The 21,861-nt window shown below is 40.8% G+C and overlaps 3 protein-coding genes across 4 annotated transcripts in view; 1 reads left to right on the forward strand and 2 right to left on the reverse strand.

Annotated features, from left to right (window-relative positions):
- The window catches only part of LOC103753648 (taste receptor type 2 member 114), a 2,154-nt gene extending 1,352 nt beyond the window's left edge, over positions 1-802 (reverse strand). The window contains exons 1-2 of the mRNA XM_008919373.3: positions 713-802; positions 298-322 (exon numbers count right to left, since the gene is read on the reverse strand). Of these exons, the coding sequence (XP_008917621.3) occupies positions 298-322; positions 713-802 (115 nt within the window). The remainder of the gene's footprint in view (positions 1-297; positions 323-712) is intronic.
- A 2,125-nt stretch (positions 803-2,927) lies between these two features.
- MEP1A (meprin A subunit alpha) lies at positions 2,928-17,040 on the forward strand. Its single transcript, XM_018088771.1, has 14 exons — positions 2,928-2,996; positions 3,108-3,132; positions 3,244-3,291; positions 4,141-4,181; positions 4,278-4,356; positions 4,721-4,838; positions 6,388-6,563; positions 8,209-8,430; positions 9,320-9,469; positions 12,297-12,512; positions 13,419-13,877; positions 15,386-15,559; positions 16,114-16,321; positions 16,684-17,040. Exons 1-14 carry the CDS (start codon positions 2,928-2,930, stop codon positions 16,829-16,831), a joined length of 2,133 nt encoding a protein of 710 aa, XP_017944260.1. The 3' UTR covers positions 16,832-17,040.
- A 1,581-nt stretch (positions 17,041-18,621) lies between these two features.
- Positions 18,622-21,861, reverse strand: part of ADGRF5 (adhesion G protein-coupled receptor F5) — a 42,601-nt gene continuing 39,361 nt past the window's right edge. For both annotated transcript variants that reach the window (XM_018088773.2, XM_018088772.2), the window contains 2 exons: positions 20,667-20,751; positions 18,622-19,627 (listed from right to left, as the gene is read on the reverse strand). In XM_018088773.2, coding sequence (XP_017944262.2) covers positions 19,548-19,627; positions 20,667-20,751 — 165 coding nt within the window. In that variant the 3' untranslated portion in view covers positions 18,622-19,547. The remainder of the gene's footprint in view (positions 19,628-20,666; positions 20,752-21,861) is intronic.

Genomic DNA, 21,861 nt, shown 5'->3' on the forward strand with positions numbered 1-21,861 from the left:
TGTGTGTAATGAAGTCCAGGAACCCTAATCTGAAGGTCATACATGTTGATCTCCTTTACCCTTTGTGCCCTATCTCTTCCTAACATTCTCAGCTCAGTACAGGCCAAGAGGACATGCATATATTTTAAAATGTTCAGAGCATTATCCTTGTTCTCATCTAACTTTAGGTACTATTTTAATTTTTGAGCAATTTAGGAGAAAAAACAAATAGTAAATTGGTGTTAAAATCATATGTATCTCTTCTGTTTTTACTGGTCTTGAGCTCAAAGTTGACAATATGTGAGATTATGTTATAACATGCAATAAAATTTCCCAGCAGTACCTGAGCAATGCCATGGAAGTCCAAAAGCCTGCTTGTTTATTTCAGCTATCAGCTATCTCAGCTGTCTAAACTACTGGTTTATCTAACAAAAGATATTATCTCTCCCTATGCCCTCTGCCATAATTACTCCAGTCAGGGAATTTTGCTAACACTCTCCTGCTCTTTTATCCAGGTAGATATATTTTATATATGCTCCTATTTTTAATGCACACTTATTCGTTCTTTTTATCTAGAATTATAGGTATGTATAACGCTATAAAAGCAGAGCAACTGCTGTTGTTATCCTGTGCTGTGTGTTCCAGATTTGAATGCTGAGGTTGTTAACCTGGACGCTTTTGACAAGTTCAGTCCTGTGCTGCTTTCAAATCCTATGAAGTGGAACAAACTTACCTGAGTTTTGAGAAGCTGAGTGGGTAATTGTTTATTAACAATGTAGTTGATATCACTTTGATATGATAGTTTTTCCAGCTCAGGAGACATTTGTTTTCATTCTTGCTCGTATAAAGGACAGAAATACCTGAGCCACATTTCTGCCTCAGAGTTTATTTGTTTTACAATGGAGTCAAAACCAGTGCACACAGATTAGCAAAAGGTATTATCTGCATTTAGTGACACCATTTAATACCTGTGTCTAGGAATCCAGGGTAGATCTGCCACTGGGTGTGGGAATAATGATGCACAGCAATTTTGGGCACTTCATACAAGGCAGTGTATGAGGCTCTGAGGCACCTGCTGTACTTTCCTGTGGTCTCATGTTCTGATACTTGGTTGAGCCCAGAGTGGAAGAGTAATAGCATTTCCCATCACCAACTTCTTTACAGGAACTGCAACCAGTTTAAGATTGTACATGTACTGCCCTCCAGGGAGGACAAAATGAAACTAGTGCTGGAGCACCTCTGCTGTGGAGACAGGCTGAGAGAGCTGGGCTTGTTCAGGTTGGAGACAGGAGGATTCCAGGGAGACCTTAGAGCCCTTCCAGTGCCTAACAGGGGTACAAGAGAGGCCTTATATATATGAGAGTAAATATATGCCCTCAGAATGACTTATCTTTAGATGTCTTTTTTATGTTCTTGGGTTATTTTAAAGTTAAGGGGACTAAAACCAAAATGTTTTTCAGACTGCTCTGATTTTTCTTCAATTTTTTGTTCCTTTCTCACATCCACTGCTGCACATCTGCAAATATAGCCTTTGTGATGTGTTTTGACTCTCTTTACTCACCTGTGGAAACAGCCTCTACATGGTGTATCTCGAGACATGCTTCTCATTTACTAGAAGTGTGTCCTGTTCAGCTTAGGTATGTGTCCTTTGAAACAATCATTCTAAAAGCAAGTGTTGGAGAAAACCCATTTATGCTGCATGAAAGATCTGTCCTCTGGGGCCCTTCTTCTCAAAACAAGAAAAGATCTCCATACTTTTTCCTCTGCAATGTGACATCTTACCAGTAGCTTCCTACTTTGATTTGTTTGGAGGAAAATATGTGGCTTAGGTTGAAGGACTGACTCCTTTCCAGGCCAGGCACATTTCCCACTCAAAACCTGCTGGCACTTGAGGTTTCTTCGCAGTGAAATCCAGTGTCTCCCACCAGCACTGCTGGGTGCAGTGTGTGAAGCACCTCCAAAGCACTTTTTCTTCTCTTCCTACTCAAGCCCTCTGCGTTGTGCTGTGGGTGGTGGTGTCCACAGCACAAGCCTTTTCCTACCTAATTGCTGAACACAGAGGTGAACATGCTCACTTTCATGTCTTGTAAAGGTTTTTCAAACCACCACAGATGTGAAACGAGGAAACAGGATTCCACTGCCTGAGTTAAGTGCACCGAGGCACTCCAGGGCACATGGGACATTTACAGGAATCATGCAGGACCTGGGGGAGAACTAGAGATTTCTGGAGCCTTGGCTCAGTTAGCCCACGTGCCCTTCCTGCCCCATGTCCCCTGAGAAAGAAGACAGCAAAGAGCAGGACAAGTTTGTGATCTCTGAAAACCACCAGAAAAGAAAGGAACATCGAGCTGGAAGGCCAGGGATCTACTGATACATGTGACCACTTCTAGATGCCTGTTGTGCATCGGGGCATCAGTTCTCAGACGGGATCAGCTGTGGGAAAACACTGTCAGGGCATTCATAATCATATCTCTTGTACCTCTAATCTTACAGTGTGATGTTAATTATTAATTGAAAATGGCACTGGGCCAAATTCTAATGGCACTGGAGTGTTATAAACCTGGAATAATTCTGCTTAAGAATGTGGCTTTTCTCCTGTGCAGTCAAGATTGTAATGTTGACAGATAACAAACACAGTGGAAGGAGTCAGCAACTTTGGGCCTGATTGTGAGAACTTCCTCTGTGAAGTCTGGGTGGGTCTTTTACCAGCTGAACTGAAGACACGAAATTACCACATTCGTCTCTGTAATATTCCTCCAATGTGGACTTAGGTAGTTGATAACAGCAATGCCATCATGTGCCATTCAGGAGGCAAATTTTGCTGCTATAATAATATTTCAAAGATGGAAAGTCTGATGCTGGTTGGCTGATGCTCCACGGAAAGCTCAGCAGCGTTCCTTATATATTGCAAGACATGAGAAGGACCAGCTTCTTTTGCCATTGCAGAAATGGGCTCCAGCATCTTCCCACTGTGCCTAACGCTTCTATTATGTTATGTTTATGGTTCTCCACTCTCTGTAAGTGAATTCTAATTTCTACAGACTCTGAGTAAAACCCGAATTCTACAGGCTCCTCTCAGTTCACAGACATCTCATACCTTATAGTGACTGTATTTCATTCTCTTTCAGGTGGGGAACCACTCCAGTGGAGCTGGTAAGTGCTGTGTGAGCTGGTTTGAGTTTTGAAGCTTCTTGTGCTTTGAAGTTTCTTGTGCTTGCTTGTGCCACCACATCCAAACACATAACGTTTTGTCTTGTCTTGCAGATGCTGAAGCTGGTGAGATATTCAAAGACATTCCAGACATCAACTTAGGTGAGTTCACGTCCAAATTCTGATGAGGCCTGAAAAGCTGTGAGCAAAATGCTGAATTTTCTGTATTGTAAAAAAGATTAATGATAGGTAGCTCACAGTTACAAGAGAAATATGATCAAGTGAGCTCTGAATTACCTTCCTCTGGCTATGACACCTGAATCTATGCCAGGACTATGACCCTATGTAAACAAGGGATGCAGAAGTCTTTAATTTCTGAAGTTTGGACAGACCCATGGTGTTCTGATAGAAACACATTGTATCAATTGGAAGGGATCTGGAGTCCCAAAGCGTTTTCTACCCATCTTTATATGATTTTGATAAAGTTTTTCAAAGATGGAAAACAACTTAGATGTTTATTGAGCTTCTATGTAAGTAGGAAGAAATCAGAGGGAAGAGACACAACACACTGTACTGTCTTCCTCCATGATTTTTATTTCCTGCAAATTTCCATCAAATATTTCTTTTGATGGTGCACTGTGCAATATTCTTCCTCATGCATTGCTTGACATTACTATGTTCTCCAGAGCACTGTCTCACTTCATGACTGTTGTCACTGCCTGAGAGCAAGCAAGATGTTATCAAAAGAGACATGGATAGTGGTGGCCACCAGATTTCTGCTACCACGAATGCAGACATTGCCAAGTGTAAATATTGAGTAGAAACTGCTGTTACTTTTATTATTACCTATATTTGAGTGTATAGAGGCTGGTCCTTACGTATTTTCTGTAAATGCTCAGGTACATTAACCTTGTATAAGTAGATTCAATATGGTTTATGAAATGAAATATATTTGATCTTTCATTTACATTGTCTTTCATTTACATTGTCTTTCATTAAATTGCTTTCCAGCTGCTGGACAGGACCTCTTTCAGGGTGATATCATGCTCCCTGTAAGTAGTTAAAACTTTCTGTCACTTGTATTTTTGCTGCAAATCTGCTCATCTCCCCACAGCAGATGCATCACCAGCTGTTAATTCCATTTTCAGAAAGATCAACGAAATGCTCTTAGAAATGAGACTTACAGGTGGAAGTTCCCCGTTCCCTATATTCTGGGTGATGACCTAGGTAATTTAGACACTTCATTCAGACTTTATCTCCAATCCTTATTTGCACTGGAGTCACTGTAATAAAAAAATCTGCCTTTTTCAGAACTGGTTCTCTCGTATTGAAATTTTAAAATTCACTAATAACAAGATAAACTAACTTGTTTATGTCAAAACCATTTTTATTTCTTCTAACAGCTAACATAACAAAACACAATTTAATCAGATTCAGTAATTTTTCTCTTCAATTATTTTTCTTTTCAATCATTTTTCTTTTGAATAATTTTTCTTTTGGTCCCCTGTGTGTATCTGTGTACATATGTTACCTCTCTAGAGGGAATGATCTGCAGTTTGTTAAAGGTATCTTCCCAACGCACGTTTTCTAGATCTGAATGCCAAAGCAGTAATTCTCCAGGCATTTGAAATGTTCCGCCTGAAGTCCTGCGTTGATTTCAAGCCGTATGAAGGAGAAAGAACCTACATAATCTTTAGAAAAGAAGACGGGTAAGGGTTATATCAATTTCTGTTTAGTTTTGCTGTGTAGAATCAGCAGGGAATTAATTCCATTTGACTTCAGCAGTCTAAAGGTTCACTGTCAGCAGAGGAAAAGAGGCCACCGAGAAAACAATCCCTTACCTTTTTAGACACAAAACTTGTAAGATGCTGCCTCCTTCTGCTGGCTGCAGAGGCTATTCAGACGATGAACTTGGAATGGGAATCTGATGTTTGTTTGGGTGGTTACTCTTCAATGAGGTGAATCCCAACATTGTTGCGTTTTCCTCAGCTGCTTCCACTTCACTACCAAGGGTTGTTTTCCATTTCAGTGGAGGGTGAAACAACCCCCATCTTGAATTACCAAGGATGTAAATAGCTAGAATTTAGATTTTGAAATCTTTACAAGACAGGTTAAAAAAGCTGTGAAAAGCCAGTTTATTTTAATATTTCTGTTATGTTAATATGTTGATATGGCTCTTTTTTAATGAATGCTTCTCTCAAAATCTGAAAGGGTTTTGTACACAAAGATTCAATTTTTCAGGAACTGGAAGGATTTATTTTATTTCCTGCAGCTAAATGTCTTTTGAAAGAAAATCCAGAAAAGCACACAAATTTTCTCACTATATCAGCTGTGAATATTTCTTGTTCTCTCAGAACTTCAGGTCTATAGGCACTGTTATCAGGTCTATAGGCACTGACATTTTTGCCCTCAGCCTTTCCTTGGGTAATGTGTTCTATGACATTTCTCTTACAAGACCACAAGCACCACAATTTTTGGCAAGTTGGTGATGGAGAGCCTGATACTGGAAACGCCCTGGTAGCAGCTATTCATGAGACCATAGGCTCAAGTTCTTTGTTTTCAGTGCCCACATCAGTGTGTTCAGAACTCCTTAGTAAACTCAACCAGACGCTACTTTGTGATGAGCAAATGAAGCTGCAGCCAAAGCAGATGCTCTTCAGCACTTGCCTCTCACATCACTCTAGGGCTCCCCTAAAAAGTTCCCAGTGAGTTGGCTGAGGAGCTCCTTTACTTGTTACTTATGATTAGCATCTGCTGAATTGTGGATGAGGGGCTTGGCACTCACAGAAAAATGTACTTTCACACCTCTGTCCAACGCAAGGCATGGTTGCTGTTAAAAAGAACCAGATACAGTTATTCTAAATCCTCTTGGATCATTTCTCTAGCCCAAGTGGTTGCAGGCCAGCTCAGTCTGTCTCGATGAGTTTACTGATTCTCTGTGTGTATTATGCTTCTTGGCAAAATGGCAGCTGATGTAGGACTATACTTCTGTGTATCTCAAAAATCCATGGTGAGCTTGTCTAACACAGAGGATAAGTGAAATATTGGCCTCATGCAAGTGATAGTTTTTGGAGGTTAGTCTGCTTTCAGAGTACAGGATCTGTAGAGTATCAAGGTATGTGGTTGTCATCTAAATAATGATTTATGTTACTGCTTTTGTATTTAAAACTTTTATTATATTAATTTTGACTTAGTGAGCAGACACAGAACTTAAATATAGAGAAGAAATCTCAAGAGAAAGCTCTCTCTCTTCCTCAGGTGTTGGTCCATGGTGGGGGACCAGCATACTGGACAGACCCTCTCAATTGGGGAAAGGTGTGACTACAGAGCAATTGTGGAACATGAAATCCTGCATGCTTTAGGATTTTACCATGAACAGTCAAGGATGGACCGGGATGACTATGTGAACATCTGGTGGGATGAAATTATTCAAGGTGGGTATTAACCTTCAAATCAGATTTTGTAAAGTGCAGATGTATCAGTATCTTATTTTCACTCCTAAATTTTAAGAGCTTCCTAAAGGTATAATTTTAGAAGCATCCAAGACCACTGTAAATCAACAAATTCTGGTACAATTTCTAGTCAAAGACCAGAGACTGTCTAAGGCCAGAAGTGAGAGGCCCTGCTTGGGAGTCAGAGGACTTCATTTCACCTTGGCTCCAGGACTGGCGTGATCTCTAAATTTTGAACAAATCATTTCACCTCTCTCTGAGTCTGTTTCCTTTTGCCATTTTATGCAAATTGTAAACTTATTTAGATGGTGAGCTTTGAGGTGACTCTTCTTTAATCAAAGGTCCTCTCAAAATCTGAAAGGTTTTTATATTCAGAGATTCAGGCTTTTCTGAAACTGGAAATACTCCCTTTGCACATGAAAAAGCCTCAAAATTATTAGTTCAGATGGGACACATAAAACAGAACTCTATCCTGCTCTCTTCTGCCCAGTGTCTCTCTGCAGGTTCTTTCCTTCAGGCTTAGTATCATCAGATTCAGTGGCTCTATGAGTTTCAGCAAACTTCACAGGCCCCTGGTCCCTAGAAGGCAGTTTCTCCTGTTGTCCTCTGTGAGATCTGGTTCTGTATTACTTAATGATAATTTATTTGAAAAGGAGTGACTAAAAGAGGGTATTTCTTTTTAATTTTTGATAAAAGGTGCAATTCAAGTCTCTGTAAGAAAACGATCCCAAGCTCTTATATAATCTCAAACCTTGGACTGAAGACCTTTGCAATCTGCAGAAGGGAAGGGCACTCTTTATGCAGAGAATCTGTAATTATCCATCAGCACACATGTGCTGTTTCTTCTTTGAGAAAGAATGCCAACTATTCTGAAAATATTATTTGTAGCTGGAAATGCTGGTAATCTCTCTTTACTTCCATAGCAAAGCATGTGAAATGGCTCCCTCTCTCTGCCCTAGCAGACACTTTCATAAGGAAAAACTTTCTTTAAGGACAAATTATTTCACCAAGAGACCATGAGAAACATGTTTCCCAAAGACAATATATTTCTATTGAAATGTCTTTTGGAATCAATACTGTAAATCTAGGGTAAAAACATCTTTCTTTTTTCCTCCAGATTGCTAATGCATTCTTTGCTTCAAAGAAGAACAGAACCTGGAGCCACTCCAGGACTGCCATATCTGTCCCCTTAGTGAGTGAAGGACTCCAGGGCTTCTCCTTGTCCATATATGATCTAATATCCTGGGAAATGTTTGCATCAATATTCACAGGTTCTGGAATGGATACATTAATCTTAAATACATTAATCCTTAAACTTAATCCTTCAGGATCCTTACTATTAGACTGTCTATTCTGACCTTTAAGGTATCCCATTCTTTACAGCTCATTGATATTTGATCTTGAACTTGCTGAAGTCACTTGTGGGGGCACAGAACTGCTATCTAAAGGCACTACTTTGTTGTCCAAATGACAAACAGAAATCTTGCTAAGTTTGAATATTATATTTTAAAGTAATTGCTTATGGGCATATCAATTCTGCCTCAGGAAACTGTATCCAAGGGGCCATGTTAAAGCCATTCCTTTCTAATATCTCTAAAAATGAAGCACTTTTCTGTTCTTTTATTAGGCAGAGAGCACAATTTTGCGAAGTATGATGACAGCTACATCACTGACCTGAACACCCCCTATGACTACGAATCACTGATGCACTATGCACCATTTTCATTTAACAAAAATGCCAGCGTCCCCACAATCACAGCAAAGATACCAGCATTTGATGACATAATTGGACAACGTCTAGACTTCAGTGCCATTGATCTGGAAAGACTGAATCGCATGTACAACTGCAGTAAGTCATAATTTAACCATGGCAAACTCTTTCTTTGATTATACTTGAACCAGGCTGGTTCACTTCCCTTATGTCTCTAAAACCTTCTCAGGTTCTCAGGTGTGCTCGAGGACAGGACCTGTGGTGTGCAGACACAGTTTATTCCCTCCTCATACCTCTCCTTGGTCCTCCTGTCATTACTCTTGTAAAAGTTAATTAGTCAAGGAAAGTCATTCTGTTCATATCTTTTCTTCCACACTGCTCCTGGGGGTTCAGACCTGTGGTTGTGTTCTGCTGGTGTGTGGGCAGCTTTGTTGTGCTTTTGTGAGGCGAATGCAGCTGCACTTTGTCCTCTTTTACTGACATTTGGTCTTAATTAGATTATTTTGTACCTGAGATTAGCCAAGTCTAGAGTCCAACACTGTATATTTTGCTAATCTGGTTGAAGATGTTATCACTGATCATGGTTGTCACTGAGAAGTTATTGTCCCCAGTGATCTGTCAGCAGAAGCATCACTTTATAGGAAAACTCAGTTGAACTGGCCTAAGGTAACTGCATGGACTTTGCTTGAAGTGGAAGAACAGCTCTCATGCTGTGATAAGTGAGACATAATGAGCCATAACCTCAGCCAAGGAATGGCTAAATACACCACCCAGGGTCAGAGAGGGACTTATCTCTCCAAGGCTGACAAACAGGCACAAAGAGACACCATCAGTCACTACCACATGGGTGCTTGTTAACCTTCTGCTAAGTGGTCAAATGTTGGTTTTAGGCAGGGAATCTCTCCAGAAATCAAATGTTTCCTCTTTTGAACTGTTGAGCTCACGTCTACTAATGTGAGGATTGTCTTCTCCTGAAAAATAGAGCAGAAATTACTCAGAGATGACCGTGTGTGCATTTTTTTTTCAGCTTCAACTCACACCTTTCTGGACCAGTGTTCTTTTGAGCTTGACAACATCTGTGGTATGATTCAGGGCACCACAGATGACCTAGACTGGGTCCATCAACTGAACAATGTGACAGGGCAGGAGGACCACACGCTTTCTGGGCGCTGTAGAGGTAAACCAAAGTAACAGAACACTTTTCTATTCTATGGAAAAAGGCTTAACTTGTGCATATCTGTGTGCTTTAAATACAGTCTTTAACAACTTCTCTGAACCTGTTGTTGTCAACCCTTGACACAATCCAGCACTGACTGCTCTAAAAACACAAGATTAAATAACCATATTTAAGACACAACCCAGAAAACATCTGAGTTGTAATTTTTTCAGTTAAGCAAAAAGCCTTTTTTCTTCTCACTTGTCTTGACCCTTTGAGCATGAGTTTATGTTTGCACTCGTGCTCTCAACAAAGTTTTTCAATTTAGTGTAATGTTCTCCACAACAGCAAAATAAAAGGGGACAAAGAACAATCTTAACTAGAGCCCATTTAAATATAACAGGGACAATAATTTACTGCAACTTCCAAAGTCTGAATAAGAGTTCTGTTGCCTCATGATAAGAATGAAACAGCACTCATAGCCACTCATAAATGTGTTTGCAATGCACATTGTTAGTTAAGCTTGATGAATGCTGGTTGTGGAGGTAGAAGAAAGTTGCAAAGTATTTTATGATAGTAATTTACAGATAATTTTTCTTTTCAAATGGTAATTTTGCCATTTTTTTAAAGGAATAAGATCTCAAAAAGATTGGAGCCAGCCCCAGTCACAGTCACAGGGTGCTGGCTTACAACTGAGAATAAAGACTAAATCACAGCAGACAGTTCTGAAAAGCAAAAGCCTTATTTGTCATTATTTAGACAGGGCAAACTACTACACACTTGCAAACAAAAAATTACTTCTGTGGTAAATTTTGCCTAAGTATGGGAGGAAAGAACCCTGACCGAAAGCATGTTCAATTATGCTTTGTTAGTCTTTGATAAAGGGAAACATTGACTTGCTGCACTCAGGAGTAGGTTATTCCCCTCATGTGACCCACCCACTGGAAAAAACAGATCCCCAACTTCTTACAATGCTGGTACTTGTCAGAGGGGTCCAAGAATACACTATAACTCAAGAAAACCATCTGACAGCTTCTAGAAATACATGCTTCTAACCCCCACTGACTCTTAATTCTCTCTCTCTTTTTTCTCACTCTGTACAATATAATTGTAACTGAGAAAATAATTTAACTGAATTGTTTGAGTTTATTGGGAAAAATCCAATCTGTCTGAACTGGGCACTTAACTTGCACTTGGGCTTTAGCTTCTATTGACTCATACAAAATAAGCATTGAAGAGTTAATGGAAAGGGATGGGTACCTCTGAGAATCTCCAGAATGTTGAAATTAATTGCATGAATAGGGAGTGTCTCTCCTGCTGGTGCCTCCAAAGGGTCATTGACTCCATCAGGAATTTAGACCTTTTTTGATAACTGGTTCTGCAGTTATCTCTTGTGGGGGTAAATTCTGAGTTTCTAACAGAGGTGGATCATATTTCTCCCAGATAGTTTTGATGTCCTGGGTTTTTTTGACTTATTGCCAGCTAAAATGAAGGAGGGAAAGTACAGCTTAACATTTAGGGAGTCTACTGAAGTCTTCTAGGGCCATATTTTAATTGCCATAGATGCTTAATGTTGCCTTTATTTGACTCTCTTATCAAAAAAGAGGTAGAGTCCAGATCATTTGGGGGGTTGTTACTATAATAATTTCAACAACAGGCTCCCAGCCCTGTTTCTCACTTGAAACAAGAGTGATGATGCTTATGTTTAATACACTTAAATTTAAAGTGAAGTGTCATACATTGCATAGAGCAATTAGGTACCTTTGGCAAGGTTTCTATGGATATGAGTTGAAAGCATTGATACCATGTGGGAGGGAATGGAGAGTATTCCCCTGACCTGGTTAGAGAGAACCTGATAAACAGCTCAAGCAGCTCCACTAACCATGCAGGAGACTGTTCTGCCTTCATGCAGCTACAGTACTGTTGGAACTGTTGGAACGAGATGATGTTTAAGGTCCTTTCCAACCCAAACCATCCTGTGATTCTATGTTATGTTATCTTGGACAAGACTCCATGGAACCAGCCCCCAACAGAGGAAACTTTCACTCAACAACTAAAAGAATTTTGCTTATTAGTTTAACCATTGACTATAAAGAATAGTAAAGAATAAGTAAAAAGCAACACAATACAGATAAGACAAGACATCACAACTTCACATCTTATACCAAGATATGTGTGCAAATGGTAAATCCTTGTAAATATAAGGATAAAAGTAGACGCTGCAAATCTAAAGTAAAATGCACCTCACAAAATGTTAACAGGAAATTAAACTAGAGGGGCAGGAATTCTTAAATAATTTCCCCAGACTGAGAAATTGAGTTTTGGAATCTTTGGGCAAGCTATAAAAAAATTGCTTCTTCATGTTCAAGGTCAGGACAGTGCTAATTTTGTGTCCAATCCTTTTTTATTATCATTATTGCTGATAAGAAATTATTTTTACAAGGTAATATAACATACAATCTCTAAGAATCTCATCTTTAGATCATCTTCATTACAAATCAAGAAAAAAAAATATATTTACTTGTTACTTGTGGTCAGCACCGAATCCTGTCTCATACGTTTCTAACATTCCTGAGGAATACAACTTCCAATTAGACCAACTAACACAAACTTGACATGAGCCGACAGCAATGAGTTCCATAAATGTGCTAAACTGCTACTCCTCTTCTTATCCTGGTCTGTCTTGGATGGTTATCACATAACATTTCCTCTACTATTCATGTTAAGTATGAATGTTAAGTATTACTCTTCTGATTTTTGAAAGAGTGCAGTTGAAATGATAAATTTACAACATGCAGCTAGTGAAAAATCTGGAAAGAGACAGTGACAGTCTCCCCTTTCTCCCCAGATGCTGGCTATTTCATGTACTTCGACACCAGCTCTGGCACAGCAGATGAGGTGGCAGTCCTGGAGTCTCGAATCCTTTATCCAAAGAGAACTCAGCAGTGCCTCCAGTTCTTCTACAGGACCACAGGAAGCGTTTCTGACAAGCTGATCATCTGGCTTAAAGAGGATGATGGCACTGGGAATGTTCGCAAGATGAGGAAAATCCAAACCTTTCAAGGTAGTTTTGGAAATTAGTTGAATATTTGGGTGGAGGGGATGAGTTGTCTTACTCTAATCATCAATGTAGATGATTGGCTGAGAAACCCAAAAATTTTCCCAAAGCTACCACAATGTCTTGCAATATGGCTAAGGATTTTGGCATCACAGGAGGACATTTAGCAGACAAACTGTGTTTATAATAATGTGATTTAGGTGCTTCACAGCAGAAGTCACAACATTCCTAATATTATGTTATGCTCGGTGATTGAGAGGAATTCCAAGCTGTTCTGGAGATCAGTGGACTATATCTCCACTGGTTGTTATATGATCTAACACTGAGCTGCTCAAATGTAAGTACTTGTGCTCCTCTGCAGTCAATAAGAATCCCAGTCTGACTTTTAGATGATCAGAAATATAAAAGCATATGCAGTTTTGGAAATGTGAACTGGATTCCCACTTCATGTGATTTTGTTAAATAGGACAACTTCTGCCACCGCTAGACCATGTTCTAGGTTGTCAAAACTCAAGACCTTCTATAACTGGATCTGCCTATATCAGGCTGCAGCAGTTTGCAGGGAAGGATAAGTCCCTGCAAAAGTGTCAGGCACAGCTAATTCTAACACACTGGGTCATTGATTCCCACCCTTTTGTTTTGTCTTAGCCCTTAGCCTGTTGCTCTTTATACTAGGGACTGTCATTCCCTAACATGTGAACAGTTCCTCATACAAAATGTCCAAAGCATTTGGATGATAAAGCAATGTGGATATATTATAATCACAATATCAGCTTAAGATCTCTCACCTTCAGGTCTTCATGAGAGGTCCAGTTATCAAAAAATGCAGCTGGGATGGATGGCTAGGAACAAGTTACTTCGTAATTCCTCTAATCACACTGATGGCAGTGTTTTGCTTTCCTTTCACCAAAGCTGACAGTGACTCCAACTGGAAAATTGCCCATGTAACCCTCCATGCTCAGAAGAAGTTCCGTTACCTCTTCCAAGGACTAAAGGGCAACCCCAGCTCTTCGTCCGGTGGGATTGCTATCGATGACATCACCCTGACAGAGACCCCCTGTCCCACAGCCGTGTGGGTCATTCCGAATTTCAGCAAAATCCTTGAGAACACATCCATTAGTGTTATTCAAAGCCCTCGTTTTTATAGCCCTGAGGGTTATGGATTTGGCATAACTGTGATCCCCAACTATAACAGCGCTGGCTACGCTCGCATCGCCTTTCACCTGTGCAGCGGAGAGAACGATGCTGTGCTGGAGTGGCCAGCTCTGAACCGCCAAGCCACGCTCACAGTGCTGGACCAGGACCCCGATGTCTTGAAAAGGATGTCCTCGAGCAAAAGCTTCACCACAAGCAAAGACCACGTTAGCTCAGGTGAGTGTGTCTGCCTGGGGGAATGCTGACAATGAGAGCCAAGGAATCCAAGTCAGAGGACTGAGTGTAGGACTCAGAGCTGAGCAACCTCGACTCCATTTCCCAGTTTGAGACACTTTCCTGAGTATGACTTCCCTGTGTGTGATTCAGAATCCCTGTCTGTGGAAGATCATGTAATGTGAAAAGTGGCACATATAAGGTTGGTGTTATTATGAACAATGCCTGGGATGTCTGAGTTTGACTCTAAATACAGAGTTCTCACAAGAGCTGGCAATTCCCATTCTACCTGTGGTTTGTTCACTATGGTAGGTGACATATCACCACAGACTGGTGCAATGCCAGCAGGGTGCTGTATCCATTACTAAAAAAATAATTTCAGTTAAAGCTCCATTTTGGAAGCTCTGTTAACTTCAACATATTCGGTTAACTTCAACATACGTAATCTGAATGCACAGCATTTACACTGTAGCTGCATTTAAGAAAAAAATACATGAAAATACCTCCAAGATCTGTCTGCACCACTTGAAGCCTTTCTTGCTTGGCTGGGAGTAGACTGCAGAGTATGAACTCTTTCAAACAGGGACCACCTTTTAACTCCAGGTTTATATAACATGTAACACCATAGATTCACACCCAGCTCTAGGATTTCCCGTGGATGTGTTAATTCAAAAATGTTGAGCCCTTCAGTACCTGTAGCCCTTCACTACCTGAAGGGAGCCTACAAAAAAGATGGAGGGAGACTATTCACAGAAGTATGGAGTCACAGGACAAGGAGGAATTGGCTTCAAACTGAAACAGAGTAGGTGGTGAGGCACTGGAACGGGTTGACCAGAGAAGTTGTGGATGCCCCATCCCTGGTGGTGTTCAAGGCTAGGTTGGATGGGGCTCTGAGCAACCTGGTCTAGTGGAAGGTGTTCCTGCCCATGGCAGGGGGGTTGGAACTAGTTAAGCTTTAAGATCTCTTCCAACCCGAATAGTTCTATGATTCTATGAAAGAAATAAGAATAATAGGACAATGTTAGGTTTGCTACGGAATAAAATACTATCTTCATCCCTTTCCATTTTTCCCAGTGGAAATTTAGTATATACTTTTTCAATATGACATTTAAAACCTTAAGTACGAGTATGTTTAACAGAACCATGGAAATTACCAAAATCTGATAAACCCTAAACCATAAGTACTTAAAAACAAACAGAGGAATGTCTTTATGCAGGAGGGAGCTCTGAGCTGGTGACAATGAGGAGGTAACTGCTGTTTGATCAGTCCTCAATGAAAGAGGAGTTGTGAATTTCAATGCCCTCACATAGACTAAGAATCCTCATGCAGACCATACTTAAGGATCTGCTGGCACCCTTAGTTTGTCAGTCTTCTGTGGTTTGTTTGGGCATTTTAGCTCTGAACTCGATTTTATAGATCCCATTTAACACTTTAATGCAAAAAAAGTCATGTCATACTGCCAGCTGCAAAACTTTGTGGTTCTTATTCATCACTCATAATCTCTTTGCAGATGGTAGTGGAGCTGTAATATGGGATAAACCATCAATTTCTGGAACATTTGATGAATCATGCAATTGCAACAGAACTGTATCCTTGGGGTGGAGTAACTTCATATCCCACAGCGAGATGAGACGGAGAAGCTTCCTGAAAAATGATGACCTGATTATTTTTGCAGAATTTAATGGTAAAGACCCTTTTCCTTATTCTCCTTATGAAGTGGGTGATTCTTTCTGTTTTCGTACATTCGAGTAACTACTGCACCTGTCTCCAAGTTATCTTCTCTTCTAATGAGGATCAACTTTAGAAAGCATTTCTGTGTCTTAGTTTCAGGTGGGTGATGTTGACTAAAGTGATTTTGAGTTCAGAGGGATCTAAATGGCAGCAAGTTTTGGAAGGTTAACTTCTCAGACAGCTTTAAGCACCCTGACCAGTAGCTATGCCCATTTCTAACTAAAAGGCCATCCCCATTGTATTTATTTTCAAACACATGGTGTGTAATTTTTTGAAGTACATAATATCACAGATTTACCTAACCAGTTTCAGTAATTTCAGTATTATTTTCTGTCTTGTGCTTTAAATACACAGAACATGCTGCGGAACAGCAAGAGTTCTTTAAAAGGCAAAAGGAGTACCCTCTGGTCCACAAGACACTGTGTGAGCCCCACATAGGAGGTGCACTACATACAGCTTCACTCACTGATATCTGATGTCTTTCTCTCCACTTTCCTTTTCTAAAAGATATAATTCACCTCAATAACACTGAAGTTCCTGTTGAATCTGTACAATCTGCCCTCATGGGAGGCCTCATCCTTGAGAGGCAGAAGAGAGCAGCCCAGGATATGAAGCCTGTTCAAGACCAGCTGCCTTATCTGCAAGACCCCTGTGACCCAAACCCTTGCCAGAATGATGGGGTCTGTGTGAATGTGAAAGGAAAAGCAAGCTGCAGGTACCACAGACCTCTTCCCTCCTTGCTCTGTCTTTCTTCTTCAAATTATGCAGCTAATCAGTGTTCAGAGCTACAGATTTCAGAGGTCTAAGCCATTAGATCTTCAAGGAACAGTAGAAACAAAACACTTTGCCACAGTGACCGATTTCTACCAGCAGACACAAGGGGAGGTTTCTTTGCATAAGGCAAAGAAAACCCATTTTGTGGTGCTTCCAGGGTATGTCAATAGCACCCAAACAAAGTGGGGATGTTGTGACATAAACTCCTCTAATGGGAACTGCTCATCCAGGATAGTGAATGTGAGGACCTTCAGGTGAGTCTATAGGGCAGGGCAAAACTCCCAATACATGTATTTTTTTCAGGTGCCTATCAGGACAAGCCTTCTTCTTCACGGGTGAGAGCTGTGAGTCAAGACAGGTCCATGGGGACATCCTGGGAATGGCAATTGGTGGAATAGCTGGAACCATTGTCTTAACCATCGTCCTCATTTCCATGATGGCTAGAAGATAAAAAAACTGCGGGGGAATAAATCTCAACCTGGTGTTTTTCCATAGTTCATAAAACATTGGTTTTCAGTGAAAAATGATGAATACAAGCTGTAGAAGACCAGTCAACACATGGTCTATCAACACCTTGGCAGAAATCTGCTTTCTCTGAGGGTTGTGGCGATTAAAATGTGTCATGTAGAACTGCTGTCTGATGCAAGTTCATGCAATGCCTTTCTCATGTGTTCTTCGAAAATTTCATTTCTTCATCCTATAGCAAGCAGCAGTGCTGAGAGTCCATGCATTTACTCTCAGCCACAGTTCAAACTTAGATCAAATAACTGGAAGAACCTCTCAAAACACCGGTAAAAGTCACATAGAAGCATATATATAAAGACTTTAGAAGTGTTACTACAAAAATCGCTCAAGAAATCTAAAGGGTACAAATCCATAGTTATGTAAGCCAGTCATGGCTTCACGAACGAAGATTTAGGAAGGCTCTATCCATGTTTGTTACAAGTGCACTGGTGGCTTATGAGGCCAATACGAGATAGACATGTCCGATTGCAAAAGGCACAGCAGAAAGACTCCTTAGGTGGTATATTCTGCAAGGCATGATTCTTTCTGCATTGTCTTTTCTCCTCAAGAGTGATCCTGTGTGTGTTCTCAAAGGAAATGGCAGCGTTATAGATGGTGTGTCCCCAGGCCTCCCGATTTGAGGCCAGAGTAGACCAGTTATGATGATCAGGGAAATAATTTCACATTAAAGCTAGCAGTCTTTCTAAAAAGTCTCATCACATAAGGTTTTCAAATCTTCAAATGTAAATCTATTCTGTGGGCATAATCCAAGGGGTTTTTAAACATCTATAAAACTCGCATGATTTCAACAGGCTCTGGATGAAATGGGAGCAGATTATCTGTTATCAAAGGGTAGAATCTGTCATGGCTGCCATTAAATTCTCATCTCTTTGGAAATCATCATCTTAAAAGTCAAGGAGAGCAGTGGGAAAATATGAAAATGAAGACTGGGTCTGTGGTGCTAGAGTGTGATGAATAAGGTGAATAACACCATTGAACTAACTGCAGATGTCAGGAAGTAACTGATCTAGTATGACCTAAGATCTCTGCTTTCAAGGGCTCTAACAGTTTTCACACCTGAAACTTGGATACCCAGGTTTCCTTCAAAAGCAGTTTCTTCTTGTCTGAAGCAGTTCAGAAAGCAAATAATCATAGAGGGTGACACTACCCTTGTACTTATCAGATGCCTGTCACAAGGGATGGCAGTCAAAGCAAAATGCACTCTCATGGCAGTAGTAGTACACAGAGGGCTGTTTTCCACTTGGGTTCATCCTGGTGCTCAGAGCAAGCTTGTGAATAGGGACAAGCCATCCATTTAATTGAGGCATTACCAGCAAGTTAATATTCTGCCTTTGGAATTAAAGCAAAACAAACACTTATATCAATTTTTCTTGCAACGCACCTGACTGGCTGGACTCATAACAGGCAACAAATAATTACAGATTGGATTACCTTCTGCCAGATTCATCCCAAAGTTCTGGGAATAGGTTCACCATTGGTAAATATAGGCTTGATTCCCCGACGACCAAATGGGGCTGTACCACCTCACAGCAGTATTTGAAACTGGCCTCAAATCTAAATCTTCATGATTCCATCTATCATATTTTACATTAAATTTTGTACATTTGTGTGTGTTATAGATACTTTGCAGGCTCTCTTATGGCCCTCTGCTTAAGACAGGAATCCTGCCTTTAAAGGTATAAAGGTTTGGAAATAACTGGTTCCACAAATGTAGTGTTAGAGCAATAATTTATATCAAACCATTCATCCTGCCTGGCACATAGTGATTTATATTCACTGCAGAGCTGACTCTCTGAGCCCTCCAAGTGTGATTCTCCTCTGAGAGGATACCCAAACATACAGACTTTACACAAGACACTCCTTGAAGACTTAACACTACTATGCATTAAATAAATGCAGTCCTCTCTGTGGCAGAGGGCAGCAACCATCTCTGTCTTATCACATTACACATCAAGGGAAATATACAGGACAAATATTGTTAAAGATATAAAGCTTCCTTTTCTTCAAAAATACACCACATACAGCTTTCAGCACGTTCCATCTGAACGAAGACCACGCAGGAGTCATCACGGTCTTCACTTTAGCTCAGTCAAAAGTGAAGATCTGAAATGGACCTTCTCAGCTGGGAATTTTTGGTTCCAGAAAAGTCTTAAATAGAAGGTGAAGACCACTATACCCTATGGCCTTTCCAGGCTGTAATATGAGGGCAGGAGAGAAGCTATGAAGTACTTGTGTATCTACACAGGCCTTTGGGATCATTCAGAGGGTTGACAGGGGAAATACCAAACCCACTGGACAACAGCTGTGCATAGCACTGCAATTCATGGCTCAGTACTGCACAGTGCTAAGCACCCGCTCAAGGCCTGAGAATTCGTCACTCCCAATGTCCTTTCTTGCACTTGAAGGCCTTCAAATCTTTGTCATCTCTTCTGAGAGATTGGCAGACCCTGTAAAATTCCACCTCTCACAGCTTCCCTGCCTTACACATTAACGAGAAATGATTGTTCCAGAAGAATGCACCAAGGCACAGTTTAGTCAAAATGAAGTAGTCTACTTCTCCATGACTCCCAGGTACTTTTTGTGTGTGTCTTGGAAAGGGCAGAGGTCCTTTCAGAGTTATGTGATTTAGCATTTGCAGTGCTTCAGTTAAGCAAAGAATATGCCTTGGAAGTGTTTTCAGAGGAAGAGGTGGATGGCTCCGAAGAAGATACTCTGTATTTTCCTGTAAAACAAAGCACAGTGATAAGACATTAGGACAGATACCCTGGGACATGTTGGCAGTGTAAAGTAGGGATAGTTACCCCTGTGCTGATGACCCAGGTGGCTCTGATTTGCTCTGCAGCCCTGACACTGCCTGGATTACAGCAATACCAGCAACCACAGAACTCACCGTGTTTCGTGACACAGCCAGGATAAGTCAGCTTGGATGGCCACTCAAGTCATAGGACAGTGATTTACTCACACAAAAGGAGGGATTTAGTGGTCCTCCTTGAGCATGGGGATGCATCCAGAACACAGGCTCTTGAGATGAATCCCAGCTCACTCCTCTTGTGAGCACAAGGCTACCTAAGACCCAAGTGCTTGGAGCCTGAGAGCAGAGTGTGGAAGAGGGGAGTTTCAGGTGGCAGAAGCATGGAAAACAGCTGTGGGCAAGTCTCATTCTTCTGGTGGGAGGCTCCTGTGTCTGGCTAATGTGCTCCTGTCTCCTTGTTCCATTACCTGACTAATAAACAGGCTTTTAAAAAGCACATGCTTGTCTACAGTAAACTCCTTCTTATCCTGCTTTGACCGTATCTCACCGTCTTCTCTGGACAATGTTTGGATGCAAAGACTACCCACTTAGGAATGAAATTATATTTCCAGCAATGCTTTTTGCAAAATAAAGTCATAACTGAAATGGTGATGTCCATAAAATGACAGCCAGAGAACCTTTGCAGAGATACAGCTTTAGGGTGGTGAAGAGTACATAGAATAATAAATGAACTGTGTCACGATCTTATTAAGATCAAAACATAGCTCAGTTAGTGGGTTTTAGAATTGGTGAAACATGCCACCTGTTTCTGAGACAGACAATTATACTGCTACCATTAAGCTACAATTGACTTCTTACAGCTTCTTTGCATTAGAAGATTAAATACCATTTATAGACGCATGGAGAGACAAACAGGCTGACAGATATCAGGACAGACAGACTCTGACAATGAGAACACAGGCAAAGCCCCTTGTCTGTGCTTCAGTAAGGGAGGTCTATTGTCACATACCTGTTTTCCCACATAAGTTGTTAAAGGTTCTTGAAAATGGGTAGCTCATAGCAAGCATTGGTGTCACCAGGATCAGGGAGGATGACTGTAAGAGAGAAAATTGGTTTTTGTCAAAAGCCTAGAACTTTTTTGTAGCCGCATTTGAGGCAGAAAAAAAAAATTCCAGTAAACTGTTGCTCAGTAATACAAGCAAGCAATTCACAGAGGGCCAAATTAGATGTCTGTGAGGCATCAAGGTCACACATTTGTGTGTTTATGGTGGTGATGAAGATCAGCTTTAAAAGAAACTACAGGACACAAATAGCTTGTCTCTAACTTTCGGCCAGGGAAGATAGCTTAGGCTCCAGAGCTATATCAGGCAGTACGGGGTTCTGGTCCCTCATCTGAGGCAGAATAGCCATTAAGATAAACAGAAAAGCTAAGATTTATGTGAATGGGGATTGTCCTTGACGGCCAATAGCCCGAGATAATCCGAGGCAAATTTAATTTGACACACTAGAGGGCATTAGAACACAACTCACTGCAGTCCTGATGGGAAGGAAGGAAGGAACTTTTTGCTGCTAAAATGAAGTTTCTTTTTCAGTTCTGGAGTGGTTTGAGAATTTAATTAGATTCCTCCAAAAGTTGTGTTAAAAAAAAGGCACGGAAAACACATCTTTTTCTGTTCGGTCCCTCCTCATTTGTTAGTTGTACCATGGTGGGGAATTGAGGCAGTGTTGTGTATTGTCACCTATATCATAAGGTGGTAGAGGCAAAAGGTAAATGAATCAAGTATAAAAAGTTCGACAAAAGACTTTACTATTGTTTTATTTGTTAAATATCAGACCTCAACAGGCTGGAGAAATGAGATGACAGGAATCCTATGAAGTCCAGCAGAGGGAAATGCAAAGTCTTCCTGTCCCTGGGGAGGAACAAACCCACATACCAAGACATGCTGGGGGTTCTCTGACTGGAACAGAGTGAAGGCAGAGCCAGACTTTTCTCCTTGGTGCCCAGTGAAAGGACAAGAGACATTGAAACAAATAGAAATACTGGAAATCCCACTTAAGAGGAAACTTTTCCACTGTGAGTGTGGTCAAACATAGGAAAAGGCTGCAGAGAGAGATTGTGGTGTCTCCATCCTTGGAGCTACTCAAACCCCAACTGGATAGAGCTCTGTGCTCTAGATGACCATGCTCTTAGTGGGAGGGTGGTA

The sequence above is a fragment of the Manacus vitellinus genome, unplaced genomic scaffold, assembly GCF_001715985.3.
Source record: "Manacus vitellinus isolate BGI_N305 unplaced genomic scaffold, ASM171598v3 scaffold_11_pilon, whole genome shotgun sequence".
NCBI classification, from domain to species: domain Eukaryota; kingdom Metazoa; phylum Chordata; class Aves; order Passeriformes; family Pipridae; genus Manacus; species Manacus vitellinus.